Source organism: Lates calcarifer, linkage group LG20 (assembly GCF_001640805.2).
Source record: "Lates calcarifer isolate ASB-BC8 linkage group LG20, TLL_Latcal_v3, whole genome shotgun sequence".
Taxonomy (NCBI): domain Eukaryota; kingdom Metazoa; phylum Chordata; class Actinopteri; family Centropomidae; genus Lates; species Lates calcarifer.
This window is the reverse complement of record NC_066852.1, coordinates 11,864,624-11,881,668: the sequence shown is the minus strand read 5'-3', so window position 1 is coordinate 11,881,668 and position 17,045 is coordinate 11,864,624. Positions and strand designations below refer to the sequence as shown.

The 17,045-nt window shown below is 40.3% G+C and overlaps 1 protein-coding gene across 1 annotated transcript; it reads left to right on the top strand.

Annotated features, from left to right (window-relative positions):
* Positions 1 to 2,316: 2,316 nt before the first annotated feature.
* cchcr1 (coiled-coil alpha-helical rod protein 1) lies at positions 2,317 to 12,481 on the top strand. The gene is made up of 19 exons (XM_018692596.2): positions 2,317 to 2,669; positions 2,966 to 3,260; positions 3,353 to 3,520; positions 3,664 to 3,781; positions 3,988 to 4,182; positions 4,473 to 4,636; positions 4,738 to 4,852; positions 5,043 to 5,153; positions 5,765 to 5,908; positions 6,006 to 6,116; positions 6,384 to 6,490; positions 6,593 to 6,705; positions 6,816 to 6,888; positions 7,547 to 7,665; positions 7,772 to 7,960; positions 8,961 to 9,062; positions 9,218 to 9,363; positions 9,456 to 9,603; positions 9,707 to 12,481. The coding sequence occupies exons 1-19, from the start codon at positions 2,600 to 2,602 to the stop codon at positions 9,835 to 9,837; spliced, it is 2,619 nt and encodes an 872-aa protein (XP_018548112.1). The 5' UTR covers positions 2,317 to 2,599; the 3' UTR covers positions 9,838 to 12,481.
* The last annotated feature ends 4,564 nt before the right edge of the window (positions 12,482 to 17,045 follow it).

The window sequence follows — 17,045 nt, the reverse complement described above, 5'->3', positions numbered from 1 at the left end:
TGTATTCAGTTTTGGCATGTTTACAGAATTTGCCTTGTATGTACCAAATTGCAGAGATCAATCTGCTAGAGTCCCCATTGTCTCCTAATGGCTCAAATGGGAATGCAATGGCAATAAACTTAACTTGTCATGATGAGTCCATGTGTTGTTGAGTCCTGTAGCTGCAGGCTTGGGCCACCACTCAGATCTTTAGAGACGGCAAACTCAAGTGTGTTGGAGGAGTTTGGTGAAGCCACGCAGAGATACTTTCAGTTGTCCTTGCAGAAAACTAGAAAACTGTCAGATAGGTCAGTGGGGGAAATAAGGTCACGTCTGAGCTGTTTTCAGCAGTGGTACTGAAGCGCTGACCCTCACTAACTGTAATCAAGTGGTGCAGGGAGAACTTTGAAAAACTCATGTATCTAACTTACAACTGGCCTCGGTGACTGCAAGCATGTGTTAAAAATTAAGATCTCGGTCACAAGCACAAGCAGGAAGTCTGGGCTCACCAAATTTTTGTACTGGGTAAGGACATCAGACATCTGAAAAAAGGTCAGAGTAGAGATGCCTCTTCCCAAAATTGAAAGGAACCAGATGAGGTGTGTTGGGCATCTGACAAAGATTCCTCCCATATGGAGGTATTTCTAGCACGTCCAACTGTGAGGAGACCTTGGGGCAACACAATGAACAGATTACATATCCCATCTGGCCTGCTAACTCCTCGGGATCCTTCAGGAGGCGTGGAGGGAAACAGCTGAGGAGCTACCTTGCTGCTGTTGCTGCAACCTGTTTCTAGTTTCAATTTGCCATATCAAACATTTCTGGTAACAGTTCACAAACCTGTCTCAATCTGCTGTTTTCCTTTTCCAAAATGCTCTTTTTTAGCTGTTGTGTATATGTTTCAAGCACTACAGGCAGTGAAGATCCACCTTGATTTGTGCTATCGTTAAAAACAGAAACAGTGCTGCATCTTAATTCTGACCTCTTTTTAAATAAGGGTCAGTGTTGTCTTTGTTTACTGGATTCCCAGTGGCCCCGTCCGATCCCACTTTTCCCCTGCTTTGTTCATCAGGACCTACTGCAGTGTCTGCTGTGAGCTAAGAGGATACAGTACCAGCATGCCCAAGTAATGCACAGCACTCCCATCGTTCTGCTCAAAGAACCACTTCACTACATTATGGATATGATACTAGATCCACAGTCTTTGATGCTTCACTGGCATACCTTGTCTTTTTTGGCAGTGTCCCATATATATTTTTTTGTCATTTGTTGAGGTATTTATGTAGCCATTTTCACGATCATTTATTGCATTTATTTTATCTTCTTGTATTGTCAAGTTGCATTGATATACTGTATGTATTTATTCATGAATTAATCAAACAACACCGTCTACTTTGTTCTTTGAATGCACCTTAAATAGATTCGATTAGATGATATTATATGAAACTTTAATGAACCCCAGGGGAAAGTGGGTCATGTAGCTGTAAGAGAGGAGGATATACATGTACTGTAGAGCAAACACAAATGGCTGCTGAAGATACCAGAGGAGAGTAAATAACAGGATACATAAAAATATGGTGGTGATAGTGAATATTGCTCACTGAAGCCACTTACACAACAAGCAACGGATTCAGTCCCTCACTTCCAGGTGAGTGCATGTAAGGCTGTGGATTTACAGCACAAATGCAGTGTGTGCAAAATGTATGCCACTGCAGATGGAGGAAAGTGAGCACACAGAAACCTGTCAAAATATGCAAATAAATGATTCATATGATTATAATTCTTCAACTGGGGATTACATTTTAATAGATGCAACTCAACCCCATAATGCAGTTACATAACCAAATTGTCACCAATTACCACTCAAATCTACACTTGGTTGTTGCTCTGTAAGCATGCTTGGTGCTCCTTTTACTGCAAGACTGGAGAAAACCTGCAGAAATGGTGTTGTTGTCGGACACCCCTGACACCCCTTTCACATACTAAAATAGATCCTCTGAATGGTATTTATCAGTGGAGTTTACCACATCCAGGGACAGGTTGGCAGATCATTTTAAGTGGCATATTTTGTTCTCTCCACTGTGATTCCCCAACCAGTGTCAGTTGTTCATTGTCAATATCTAACATCAACCAATGTCTATTTCCCCTGCTTTGAAGTACAGTCGGTTTAATAGGCTGTACTCTGCATCAACCAACATGTATGACTGAGACCACTGAAACGCTCTTGCGAGATTTGAAGGCAGTCTGAGAGGAGGAACACCCTGCAAGACTTGACTCAGGGAAAAGGACTGCTGAGTCTTTTCAGGTTCTTTCCACTTTCCCGTGGTGCAGTGCGCGGGCGTGTAACAGTTATGTTAGATAAATCATTTGAATACATCAAGTTCACAAACATATATATTTGTCGAAATGCCGTGGGCATGTGTGATTTCACCGACGTGGAGTTTGAGCATTTAAAAATTGACTAGCAAAAATACCCCATGCGAGCTCCGGAGGTTTCCGTTGTAACCCGTAACTAAGGCAACGAGGAATGACGTGACTCGCGGGGAGTGTAAACGTTAAAAGAGCACCCAAACAACCCCGGATAGTTTCATGATTTAGGTTATAATGTTCCTAGTGGAATATGGAGAGACATAACTTGGGAAAGGAAAGGCTTATCGTTCCCACTGACTTCACCTCACCGCCGGGTTCAAGTAAGTTTTTTCCTCTGGTCGCATTTTTAAATGTTTTCATAACTTCAAACAAATGTCGAGTTAGGATAATGTTAGCTGACATTAGCCTACAGTGTAACTTAGTTAGCTTGACGCACTAACCCAGCTAACCTGCATGCTCTAGTGTTAACTAATAATTGATAAGAAGAAGAGGTTGCATTTAAGGGAGGAAAGTTGTCAACTTGGTAACTTTTTTGAAAACGCTTTATGCAGGAAACATCAGACAGCTAGTTTAGCTAACACATGCACATACGTTAACATGATTTCATGTTATGTAGGGATTGTCCAGGAGGACCTTGTCCCCCCGTCGCATTTTGCATCGAGTGTCCAGCCTGCTGGGGCACACAGAGGCGTTCAAATCACAGGGACGTCGCCATCCGTCTCCTGGATAAACCCAGGTCTAACATCACTACCGTCAGGGGATCCCAGTCCTGCCAATCCATGGCTCGCCATCACTCAGGCCCAACAGGAGATTTTGGAGCTGAGGAAGGAAAATCAGCAGATTATGATGTTACAAGAAAACAGCATAAGGAGAAGGATTCCTGTGGATTGCCCATCAGACCTCAGGGCAAGGTATCCCACAATATGTTTGATTTATATATATGGCCACAAATACAGGTGGGTGACATATTGGGTACATAAATGGGCTTTTTCCTCAAACACAGATCTACAGAGAGAGGTGAGCAGTGGGCCAGGTGGGAATCAGAGTGGCTTGTGGAAATAGAGAAGCACAAGGCTGAAGCTGAGAGGTTGAAGGGGCAGGTGGAGGCCCTGAAGGAGAGTGCAGGGAGACACAGAGAAGATATGAGAGACAGAGACAGCACCCTTAACAGGTAGGAGATATGCTTTTATTGTTATGCAGTCAAGCCATTTTTTACAGTTAGGTTTGACATTCAATATGTAGCTAAACATTTCAGGGTTTAGTGATGAATCATTTTTGATTAAGCTTAATGTGACATAACTATTTATACGACAGACAGAGCCATGAGTTGGAAGCAATGCGTGAGGAGCTGTGTAAGGCTAAGTCTGAACTCAGCCAAATCAGAGACGAGCTCATTCACAGCAGTGCACAGACGAAGAAAATAAGCTCACAGGTAATGCTGTTTACTGACAAAACATTTCATTTTGATACTTAAGTTCACCTGAGAGTTACTGGTGTCTCATTTTGGCAGTTTGTAGTCTGATGTTTTTAATACAGTCTTGTAGTCTTCATAATAGCTTCTAGTCACCTCACAGTTTAAATTCACATTAGCTTCACATATGAATATTGTTCTATATTTAACAGTTCTATTTCTTGCAGCTCGAAAGACTGAGGAGTGAGTCTGGTGAGGAAATTGCAAGGCTGAGGAGAGATGTAGAGAGGAGGAAGGAGGAAGCCCAGGAGCTTGCTCTGAAGGCTGAAATGGGCAGGTTACAGGCTGAGGAGGAGGCCAAACAGCAGACATTGAGACTGTCAGAACATTTGGAGGAAATGCAAAGGAAGCAGGAGGTGGAGGTATGTGTGCAAAGAAATTTAAACTATCATAAATCTTGTAAATACTGATTTGGGTGACCTTTTGTAAGCTGTAAGCTGTAAGCCCAGCATCCCAGAGCCCATGTCAGCAAGCAGCTGCTCTGCTGAAGTATCTCTGAGCTGAACACTGAGCACGTACCTCAGTGCTTTTCTGACCTCCCCCAGGAGTGAAACTAGCAGGAGGAGAACTTCTCCTTGGGGATCAATAAGATATTACATCATTATTTGTATGTGTCTTAAAATTTCCACTGTTTGCCTCTCTTAACTTTCAGCTGCAACAGTTGAACGCCTCCCACTCTGCAGAGTTGGCAGCGGCAAGAAAAACAAACAGTGAACTACAGGACAGACTTCAATCAATGACCTCAGAAGTGCTGCGGCTAAAAAGCACTCTGATGGAGGTATCTACAGAGAGAGATGGGCTGAAAGAACATTTAAGGTGCCACATTCTATCCGAAACTGCTAAAGAGCTAAACATCTATCTACATTTGTAGTCAGATTTCACTGATTCTTTTTTGGGTAATGTTGTTTATTTTTCAGCCAAATGGGACAAGCTTTTGAGACACAATCTGCAACACTGCACAGCCTCAGAAATTACATCGGCCAGCTTGCCCCAGAGAAAAGAGAGAAGGAACAATTAAACGAAGCTGTTGAGGTGGAGACATTATAAACAGTATTGACTGCCATCAGCCCACTGTAAAGTACTTGCTTGGGAAAACACTTTTAAATGTTGTTCTTCGCAGTGGAGTAAAGGAAGAACAGTGGAGGAAATGAGTACGGGATTTACAAATGAACATGCATGTTATAATAATTCACCCTTTATTTTAATCTTGCACATTTTGTAGAGGCTGAACAAAGAGAAGGCAACTCTTCAGATGACCACAGAGCTTCTGACAGTCAGGCTTAACTCTGTAAATGAAATACTCGCCCTCCAAGAAGAGAAAATGGTGAAAAAGGTGGGTTGTTTTCACATAACAATGCAAGATATGAGCCGAAAAAAAAAGCTCAGAAGTGTTGATGCACGCACATGATGGATCCTGAAGGCACTTATGTCGACCATGTTCCACACATAGGGTTTAAGATTGATGACAGGATGGCAAAGCCCTGCAGGAGTAATTCAGTTGGCTGAACACTACAGCTGAGGTGCTCTATTTAGATGTGCACATACAGTATGACTCTGCAGGTGACATGCAGGTGTCACTTTTCAATTCATTTTTCTTTTTCTTTTTTTTTAAAAGTGTATTTTGGTTAGTTTGGAAAAAAAAACCATCTTGCAGAAACTTGAAAACATTGCTCAAGGCAGAAAGTCATAAAGGTGAACAACTTGTATTATTTAGTTTTTGGCAGAGGTTTCACAGCTGTTGCATGGTGATGCATTTGAGACCAGAGACTGTTTTGAAAACTCCTCTCTGTGGTGTGCTAATATATTTGTAGGGAGGGGAAAAAGCACTCATCATTTTAAAAAAGCTTTATTAACATTCAGAAAACATCATGGCTAATTTGTAAGCAATAATTATCCATGCTCATATGGAGTATTTGCTGAAATGGTGTGTGTGTATTTCTCTAGACCTCGACAGACCTGCTTGTGAAGAATGGATCTGAAGGCCTTCAAATGATTCAGCTCTGGAGAGAGAGAGTGTTTAAATTATGTGTTCAGCTTCGCTCGAAGGACATTGAATTAAGAGGAGAAAAGGATCAACTCCTTTCAAAAGTACGATGACAATCATTTGTAATTATACTTTGGCATAAACATGTCTAGCATGTTTGAAACAGTTTTTAAATTGTGGTACTGTATTACTGTGTTTTAGTTCAGATCCATGGAGCAGCAGCTCCAGCAGGAGCAGCACCGCACTAGTGTCCTTCAACACAGTCTGGATGACAGGATAGCTGAGCTGGACCTGGAGAGAGTGGAAAAGGAGGTTAGCACCAGAGCAAGTGATGTGATTTACGTGGCTGTCTGAAATTTTGATGATGCACAATAAATATGGGGCTGCTTAGGAAAGTGATAAACACTTGTACATTTTTACCCCAGCAGAGGATGCTGACTATATGAAAACTTTGCTAGTTTCCAAAAGCAGTTGAGGTTTTAAGAACTGCAGCTGGCCACGAAGACAAGCTCAGAACTGTGCATCATCGGAGATTTGTTCAAGATAATCTATCATGCAGATGTGTGTTTTTCTCACTAGACATTGAAACAGGACTTGGCCCAGGCTCACAAGGAAAATACTCATCTTAAATCACAGAGCCAGAAATCAGAGGCTGAACTTAAAATCCTGACAGACGCAGTGCGCAGGTAAAACAAATTATTAGATTAGAGGAAAAAAGCAAAACAACTATTCTTGCCAATGTTGAAAGTTTCATCACAGATAAAACACGTTTTGGTTGTACCTTGCAGGTTCAGTCTGGCATTTGAAAGCAAGGTGGCAGAAGTGGACGCAGCTCAAACAAGCCTCTACACTTGCACCCAGAGGCTAACTTTCGCTAAAAGACGAGTGGAGACAATCCAAGGTGCAGTCATATAGGAGGTTGATGGGGTGATTGTGATGCCTCACTTTTAAGTGTATATTTGTGTGTCTGGTAAACAGGTTACACCACACCGCAATGTTTTTACTTTACAGGTTTGATCATGAGGAGGCTGGCTCTGCAGAAAGTTCAGCAGGCCAGTAAACAGGCAGAACAGGCTGCTGCCAGGTACAATATGAGGTTTCTTCATATATATTAAATTTAGTGATCACATTCATTTACTTCGTAATGCCTAAAGTAAAACCAAATGCACATTGCGCTTATTCCAGTGAAGAATGTTATGTCTTTGAAAGAGCCTATTTATTTTGATCAACAGCCTCAAAATCCAAAATATTAAATTTTTAATGTATAATGAAGAAGGTCTTCTTTTACTAGTTCAGTGATTAAATGAAAATTAAACAAATCATTGTTAGTCAGAAGTGTTTCATTGAATACATCTTTCAGCACTAATTCAGATAATTAGTAAGCTAATTCAAGCCTGCTAATTACAGTTCTATGCTTAATGTATACACTGTCCAAATAACAGCACATTTATCTACAAAACATACATAAAAAAAGAAGTGGACATAAATGAAAATATCTTTCAACTTTGTTTGGCTGGAAATAGGGCAGGGTATCATGGGTGGAATTAATACTACGATATTGCTAAGAAACATTTTGGCACATACAGAATCAATATATCACAATATGACAGTTTTATATTAGTGTACAGATAAAAGCAGTCACTTTCCGGCTTCCTTATACACTGTGCAGTTGCTTCTCAGTTACTTTGCTTGATTTTCTGTTCCTTTATTTGCTCTGCCATCTTGTCTGTGTTGCCCTGCAGCATCACAAACCTCCAGACAGAGCTTAGTTTGGTGTGTGAAGAGAGAGACAAGCTCACACAGGAGCTCAAAAGAACCCCAGAGCTCATCGAGAAAGCTCTGACTGATCTGAGAGAACAGTGTGAGCATGCTTATAACTCATGACAACTTATTATAATGCATCATCTATTGGCTGTCCATGTTTTGGCAATGTGTGCCTCTCAGTTCACTTTGTACCTCCTCCTCAGATGAAAACAAACACAGGCGGCAGCAGCAGGAGCTGGAGCAGAGCTGGGCGGAGGTCCGGCAGGCTGTGGCTGGCAGGCAGGAGGCCGAGCAGAGCCTACAGCAGATCCAGGCCCAGCTGGGGGAGAGCAAGGTCAACCTGGAGAAGCTCCGCTCTGAGCTGCTCATCCAGCGGGAGCACAGCGAGCAGGGTGAGGCAGCAGCTACCTTAAGCCGCATTACTGTTTTTCAGCCTTGGCTCACCCAGGGAAAGCAAGCTGAGCGCTCCTGCTCTTTTTCAGAAATGCCCTTCATCACGGTCTCCTTATATTCACACCTGTGATCAGTTTGCCACTCCTCTCTGCTCAGTAGCTTCGCTGGTACAGTTGGAGATTAAGTGACATGCTCAAGAGCACCTTGACTGTAGTTAATCAGGGACAATCTCCAAAAACTCCTCCTGGGGTAATATATCTGGCTCTTTAGCTGCTAAATGCTCCACTGTTTTCACCAACTAGCCCCCAACCTTGTCTTCCATTTGGTGCTGGACATATAGTGTACAGCTGGTGTTTTTTCTCGTTGAAAACAGCTGCCTGCTATGGCCGAAAACAGTGCTACGAGGACAGCGTGAGTAAACCAAACCAGTTAAGTTGCAGGTTAGAAAACTAAAGTGATGATAAAGTCCACGGAACTGAGAGGAACTATAAAGTCTAGTGCTAATTTTCTCTGTGGGCTTGTCACTATGAGTGAATCCTTTCATATACATGTTCTCATGTGATTAATTGTTAATTGAAAAAACACTGATTATAGCCACTTTAATGATGCCAGCATCAGATCCAACACTTTTGGATTGATTTCCTTTTAAATACCAGGTCTTAACATGCTCCACTGTATCTCTGCCTTCACTGAATCATAAGATGAACAAATGTTTGCCACCAGCTATAATTTAAAAAAAGAGATTTTTTTCCCCGACCTTTATGCTACCACCACTTTGCTGTGCACCACTTTGATATGTGCTACCATGGTCTCAGTGTAATAATTGATACATCTGGAATTTATTTAATCAGCTCTGTTTGTAGAGGTGTTTCTGTCTTTGCTAACAGATGCAATAGGAACTAGTTTATCCCCCAAGATACATACAAATAGCATTAGACTCTGTTTCACAGTGTCTCAGATACTGTATTCAAGAATGGTGCATTTATTTTTCTCCTTCAGCCCTGCAGGAGAGGGTGTCTGAGATTGAGGACCGCTGTGCTGAGAAGCTGAGAGAGATGGAGGTTCAAGTCAGTACGGCCAGGAGAGAGCACACCAAAGCAGGTAGCAGGATTAGCACCATGCTACCTCAGCCCAACAGAAGCTTAACACCGGGGGCTGAAGTCATATCTGTAACACAGACTTTGATCTAATACGATTGGAATTGTTTACACATTATATAGCAGCATTTCCCAATGGCTCTGTATTGCCTCTTGCAGTTATGACTTTGCGGCAGTTTGAGAAAGAGGCAGCGAGGAAACAGGACGAAATAAGAGAAACTCAGTATTCGGGGGGCGCACGCACAAAGAGAGAAGTCCAGAATAAACAACTGAAGGAGATGGAGAAGGACAAAACCCTACTGCTGGTAAGACTTTTTAAAGCAAATGACAGTTGTGAAAAATGTTGTTTCTGTCTTCATTTCAGTGGATGACCTCGTATGACCTGAATCTGTTCCAGGCCACCGTTGCTGAGCGAGGGCTGGCGAGTGAGTATACAAGAGTTCACACAGCTGCTTCACAGAACTCTGCTGCTCCTAAGGAACAACGACAAAAACCTTCAGAGAGGTGTCGCTCTGTGGGGGCAAAAGCCCAACTACCTGCAGATGGTAAGAAGTGTCCCAACCCCTCATGCATCAGATGCTTTTTTTAAGTCCTAACATTTACACAGCCATGACTGATCTGACCATCGGGCTGTCTGTATCCTGTCAGAGAGACTCCTGTCTGTTTTGGAGGAGCTCCACAGTCTCAGTGCCGCAGTGGTAAACAGCTCTGAGGACTCTGCGGAGGAGGAGGGACAGAATGACAGCGTGGGACCATCCACAGGCAGTCTGCACAGCTGATACCTGAAGATGAGTCACTGAAGGCAGTGTGAACACCTTTAATTTGTACAAAAGGTGGGCAGTGATAATGATTTGAGAGCCTAGAAAATGCAGTCACTGGAAACGATTTGTTGGAGTGAAACATCAGAAAGCATGCAAGTCACATTACTACTGGGTGCATAAAAAGAATAATAGGTATCTAGTGCAGACACATTATACGTAAATTTAACACAAATTTAAATTCAAGCTCATACATCTTCTGCATATGTCTTCAGGATGACTTTTAATTACAGAGAATACTGGAAATTTATTAATGGACAAAGTTTTTAACTTGGTCAACATAGAAATGCTTGTGCTGCACAGGCACTCTTCAATCAAAGTGAAATGAAAGATTTGGATGTTTATGTGAATATCCACAGTTTAAGTTCCAGAGTCTGGTTTTTCACCCTCTTGCTTAAGACCATGTTCCACATTTCACTTTCTTTTACCCATTTTAAATGATACTCCCCATGAAACTAGTCCGAGAATAGTTTGATTTTTGCCCACTGAATCCATGAAATGCCTTAAAATTTAAAATCACACTTAGGCAAAACTGTTCAGCAGAAACTATATATATATATATATATATATATATATATATATATATATATATATATATATATATGACTACAGATAAAGTAATAGAATTTATGTCTATGAAAAATAGCTGCACAGATGGTGATGACTTAATTAAATGCAAATATGTGACTAGATTTGTCATTTTCAGTTTCAGATAGCAAAGAGAAGGCTTAGAGATATAGATATAGCTGACACAGTACTTGTCCTGCCAATGTAAATAGAGGTCTGTACTGCTGAAATTTGATGGTCCAAGTGTTTCTTTGCCATGCAGAGAGTGTTTCGTTTTTTTTTTTTTTTTTACTTTTCAGTGTGACCTATAATAAAGTATTTTTATAGTGCAAATTCCACAGTCTTCAACAGTATGGTCTCAGGGGAAATAGTGATGAAGAAATTCGTGATTTTATGTAAATGGCATTTCCATTAGTGACATCAAAACCTAAATGAAGAAGAGTAACTAACACATCTGATGTCAGAGTTTCACAATAAGTTAGATTTTTAAAATAAAATTAGATTTTTGCATAAAGAATAAAAAACACAAGAGTTTCTCAGGTGTATAGAGTCAGCTGAGAAAGTTACATTTGTAAAGCAGATTTAAATTTGATTTGGTGAGCCTGCTTTGTTTCTATCTAAAGAACACATGAACAGTTGGGAAGACCCATGTGATTTCATATTGAAAAAAATCAATATTTTCTATTTGAAGTTCCTTTATAGAGGTCAATTTTAAAATGACTTTCCATCCTATGGAGGATGATAAACATCATGATGAACCAGATAATTGTGCTATTTGTCATGTTGTCATGAGTGCTAATAAATTTTGCAGTAGCTGAAAGTTTGGAGCCTCTAGGTAAAAACACCTCGTGGGCGACTGAGGGAGAGCCGGGTGAAAATACTAATAAAGTCTAGACTTTTCGACTCTATTTTCTAAGAGCATCAAAAATAATTTGCAGGGACACACTCGCGGCCTGAGAGGTGATTCATCATGGCAAGTAGAGGATTAATGCAGCAAATTTACTTTTTTAAAGAATATTATTGGATTTCAGTAGTTCACTGTTGCTTATTATTTGGTGCCTGAGAGTTTACAAAACAGCCAGTTACTGCATGAGAATATTTTAATTTGTCCTGTATATCAAGGCTCTAATATAAAAATCAATAATCTCATTGATGACACAGTGAAGTAATTATGTAGTCTAAATTTACATACATCATGATGGATAACTGCAAATTTAATATTCCTGCTTTTACCTTTTTGAGGTGTACTTAAGATCACATCATGCATTACCCTACATAATTCATGTTTGAAGCAATCATATTAATATCACTTTAGTTTTAATAATTGTGAGTCATGACAGCAAATAATCAAGTAGGCTGACTGCAAAAAACAAAAATTATTAAAAGCAAATCATGTGCAGATTGAAAACAGCAGAGGGCGATGTTGTCAAAGGTGAGAGCAGCACATACAGTGATCTCCATCATCTGTTTGCCTTTACACTTTGTAAAAGGCAGCTCCTTCATTGGAATATTATTGGAGACAGTGAAGAACAATATGATTTCAGTAGGTTATGCAGGTGTTTCTTACCTGCAACTTTAGATGAGGAAGTGAGTGAGGATGGATATGTGCACAGACAAGGATTTTAGTATCTATCAGATTAATTAATGCAAATGAATCTGAATAGGAAACCTGTCCAGAACAATTTAATGCTGTACTGTGTTTCCCCACAAACAGCAAACAAACATGAGAACAGGATTCTGGTGGAAAGCTCTCAGGTAGATGCAAAACTTGTTGTTCTGTTGGGTGTTTGAAGAATGTTACAGTTATGGTATAAAGCCTGAGTAAATGCATTTACTGTGTATATCTTCATTGCCTCAGCAATGTGGAGAGAGTAGCACAGCATCCAGACAACACTGTGGTTAACTGATGAATAATTTAGCAGAGCATTGCAATCCAGACAAGACATGAAATAAATGACGTAATAAAAACCAATCGATAAGCTCCCGAACAATTCTGAGCATTGAACGGCATATAGAATAAATGGTTCAAACAAACAAATGACTGCCACCTGATTTTATATTTATATTTACAGAGTGCTGTTTTCATATTTGTAGTAACATTACCACTGACCATAAACCAGTTCTCTGACACTGGCTTCACTGACCGCTGTTTTTTTTATTGATAGATTGTGCAAGCACTGTAGTGTGTGTATGTGTGAACCCTCCTCTCTGTGGTTGTGAGGCTGATGCTGTGCCGTCAGAGTGCAGCGTGTCAAATCAGAACATCTGCCGTCATCGGCCCTGCCTGTCATCAAGTGTCTGCGTCAAGGCCCTACGTCTTTTTCTGGTATAATCAGAATGCCCAAACCTGCAGGTTTCTCTCCACTGTTTGGATGTTGTGGAAAGAACTCTGCCCTTTTGCTCAACAGTATTGGTTTATTTTCAAGTAATGATTAATGACCTTATTATTATAAAAAATTGTATCAAATATTTATGACACGAAACACAGAAACATATTTTTACAAATATCTTGAGACTCAAAAAGGAACCAAAAGGTCAAGCGCTCTTTGCTAAACTTCTCTGTGGTCCAGATGATCAGTTTCCTTTAGATTATGTTGAAGTAATACGGATACAGCGCACTGTGCACAGCTTGTTGCTCACTCAACAAACTGTGTTTCTACCTTACTAGCTGGCCATAGCCAAAGTCAGACTTAACATGTCTGAAATGTTGGGAAACTATCCTCTGCCTGTGATATGTTCTGTCACACTTTGCCTAATGTCCTCAAAGTGGAGTCCTCTTGGGGCTAGTCCTCATTCAGGTTTGCTACAGCCAGTGACTGGAATACGCTGCACAAATCCCTAAAACTGGTCAGTTACTACAAATGCATTTTCTCTCAAGGACAAACTGCTCCTCAGATGTGTTATTTAGCACATCCCAGTAATCTGCCCTTTTACTTGCTGACCCTAGTGTTCAGTAACTTGTAAAATGGGTACTCCTGAGTACTTACTCCTACACCATTGTTAGATTAGATTACAGGATTACAAGCCACAAGGAACATCACATCCTCAGACCTCACATGAATACAACATTTTAGATTTACTGGATATTAAACTGTTTCAAACAAACAGCATCACATCTTTGCTAAGTTCCTGTGGGCTGGAGGTCAGGGCTGACTTGGATCTGTGTCTGAGGTTGATGTGATCCAGTAAGTCAGGGGTGTCGACCACCAGTGCTGCATGCTGCATTGGAGCATGGTGGATGGCTATGCGCTGCTGTGGCAGGCCATGCTACAGGGTAGAACAGCAGCCATGGAGGAGCAGTGCGAGGAAAGGCAGCCAAGTAACCCTATTTATAGATGCAGGCAATGTGGGGCATTGTTTGGGCGGGTGGAGGGTTGCAGTGGACTAAAGTGTCTTGAAACTACTGCTACTGCAATGCTTTACCCTATTTTCCTATAGTGGGTTTAAATGAGGCAGATTTTTATTAGTCTTCTTTTGGTGTATGTTTTGCTGCAGGCTAAGGGATATATTGTACTGACCTCTGAACAGTGACAAAAATAGATGAAAAAATGCACTCAGGATTCTGACTCAGCGCATCATGTATCAAGATTTGTTACAGAAGAAAATCATAACTAGAAAAGCTTTGAAAAATTATAACCTATATTAATAATCACTATCATACTTAAGTCAAAGCCAAGTACAAGCAGGTCTACCTTTCTGATGTTTATCAATTTATTTTAATGTTTTAGATCAATAAAACAACAGCTCGAAGCCAGACTTCAAGGAGACGTCTATAGAAAATGAAGGAAATTGATAATCGACACATGGTCTCTTTTCCGAAACAGCACCCGTAAACATGTCGTTCTCCATGCATGATGAAGTCTCCACCTGTGCCAATCAGTCACCTTGTTTGGAGCTGTAATTGCACTTCCCCTTTGGGATGATCAGTGTAATTTGGAATGCGGCGCTGAGATGTCGGCAGTGTTTACTAGATGCGTGAATGAATGAACAAATGTTGTGAAGGATATTCACCCTTTTGTTATTACCACAGCGCAAGTGACTCACAAAAGGGCTCCTGGCCTGCATATGATTTACCTGCTCTTAAAAAAATGGTATAATAATTAAAAAAATAAAATGAGGTGAAGGAGGTGGAATCACTCCACTAAAATTATGAGTAGTGACTATGCACATCACTGTGGGTGCAAACTAAGCCATTACAAGTCAACCTATGTCAAGAGCAACGCCTACACAAGAGTGCCACAGGTTTTCTTAAGCTGTTAGCTGCCAAAGTTTCAAGCCAGGCCTGGACTGGTTTTGGTAATGGTTACATAAGAAATGTGAACTGAGGCTATTGCTCTTGAGATAACACCTACCTTTAAAGATCTTAATAAGGAAAATAGTGTGAATCCCTCAGTCAGAATAGAATAATGCTTACACAAATAATGCAGACCTCGATGAACATCTAATATGCATTTAAAAAACCATCAGATCCCCCCTGTTTCTTTGTGTTTGTGTCACAGTAAAATGTTGGCAGTAAACATTGCTTTCAAAGAGTGCCTTGCTGTTGAATGTGATTGCAAGCAATTTAGCCTGGGATCAGCTTCTACTGGCAGAACTTGCATAAGCAGAATAACAAAATGGGAAAAAAACACTTTTAGTTCTCTGAAAATCCTAACTGAATATTTGACATAAAAGTGAAATATTAAATTATCACATCAAACATCCTGCAGAGTGTGTATGGACTTAGCTTTGCTTCACATTTTTAGAGGTAATGTGAACTATGGAGAGCATCAATTGAAAGTCAGCCAAAGGGCAGAAAGTCTTAATGTTAGTTCTGTCCTTTAAAAACATCTGTTGTTGACATCTCATCGGAATGTTTGAGAAAACAGAACATTGATAATTAAAATTGCCAGGCTCATTTGCTTTGTTCTGTGAGCGCTTTGCCTGTGGGATATTCAGTTAAAGACATGGGAATGTTTAATCAAATTGCCATTAATATTCATCTGTGCTGCTGCACCTTAGCTCCCCCCTGGTTACCAACATGCTGCTCAAATATGGCTTCCTAATTACCAGATTTTTAGACTTTCATTTCATCATTTTCTCCATTTGCGCACAATCTGTTCTGCGAAATATCATTTTGATTCAGTTGCTGCTCTTTCCTCCAAAGACACTTTGTTTGAGAGGACCGTTATGTGACAGTTTAATTACAAACTCAATATAGTAATGGACAAATGGACTTTTCTCCCCAGTGGAATAAACTCTTTTCTATTATGTATTATCATAGTTTTTCATCATGTCAACAAGAAAAGAAATGGTGGTACACTGAAGCAGTTCTGCCATCTGCAAACAATAAATACCTTTCACTTTCTGACTTGAAGAAATAAGCCTAATGATTTCAAAGTACTGTGATCCATTCCTCTACATAAACACATTGCCTTGAGCTTCCCTTCTTTCAGCAGCTATGCTAATGCTAGTGCTGATGATAAAGTAAAAAGACATGTAAGGGGGCAGATAAAGCCACCCGAGCTAATTTTTCAAGCACTGTACCTGACAGACATCCACCGTACATCTGTATGTATCTACTGTACAAGACTATTTCTTGCAGAACTGTCTGTATGATATGCAGATTTTCACTCCAACCAGAGCAGCTGCTGGGTGTTTTGAAGTAAAAAGTTGAATACAAATTCTCAGTGGCCCATGGTTGGTGACTCAGTAATAAGTACGTCAAAGCAAATAGTATTAAACTCTATGTTATATGAATGTTCAGTAAGATCTTTTAAGGAGTAAGGCAGTGAGGATAACTGTTAGAAGTCGTACTCATCCACATACATAAACAGTTCTGAATGTCTTTATATGCAGTGTGAGCTGTGATTGCAGCTTCGAGTCTGTATCAGCTTAGTGCATTTGATTTTTGGGATTTTGCCCCATTCTTTGTTGCAGATTTGCTGAAGCTCAGTGGAGATGGATGGGGAGTGACTGTGATCAGTTGCAGTATCTCTTAAGTCGTGCTGGGTATTCAGAGCGTTAGTCGGGTTATTCAAGGATTTTCTCATTCTTGCTCATGCCTTTGTCACATCCTGTTTAGATTATTGTGATGCACTTTCCACTCGCATAACACAGTCATTTTTAAATCATCTTCAGTTGGCAGGCTCCAAGCAAAGTCTCCTTACTAAGACTCGTATTTGTCCTCTTTAAGCCTCTTAACACTCAGCACATTTCAAATTGATTTAAAAATCCTATTAATTACCTATAAGTCCTTCCATGGCAGAGCTCCAACATGTATTCTCCTATGTAACACCTAAGAATGCAGCAAAGTTAAAATCATAAAGGTAAATACTTTATGAAGGCATAAACATTATTTACTGTATTTAACTTTCTACTATATCACTGGGCAGTAGTGTGTGCAGTTTGGTAATTATCTGTGCAGTAAATTTGCCACATGGCATATCAAGACTTTAGTTTCCTAATTAGGCCCATAAACTCCGTGATCAACACTGTGTGTCCAGCTTTTAGTAAATTATGCAAATACTTTCAAGACCAAAATTTGTTCTATTGACTAAATCAGCAGTTTTAATTGGACTGGTGAATCCAGTAGGTGTGTTTTGCACAAAGTGCTTTCTTTA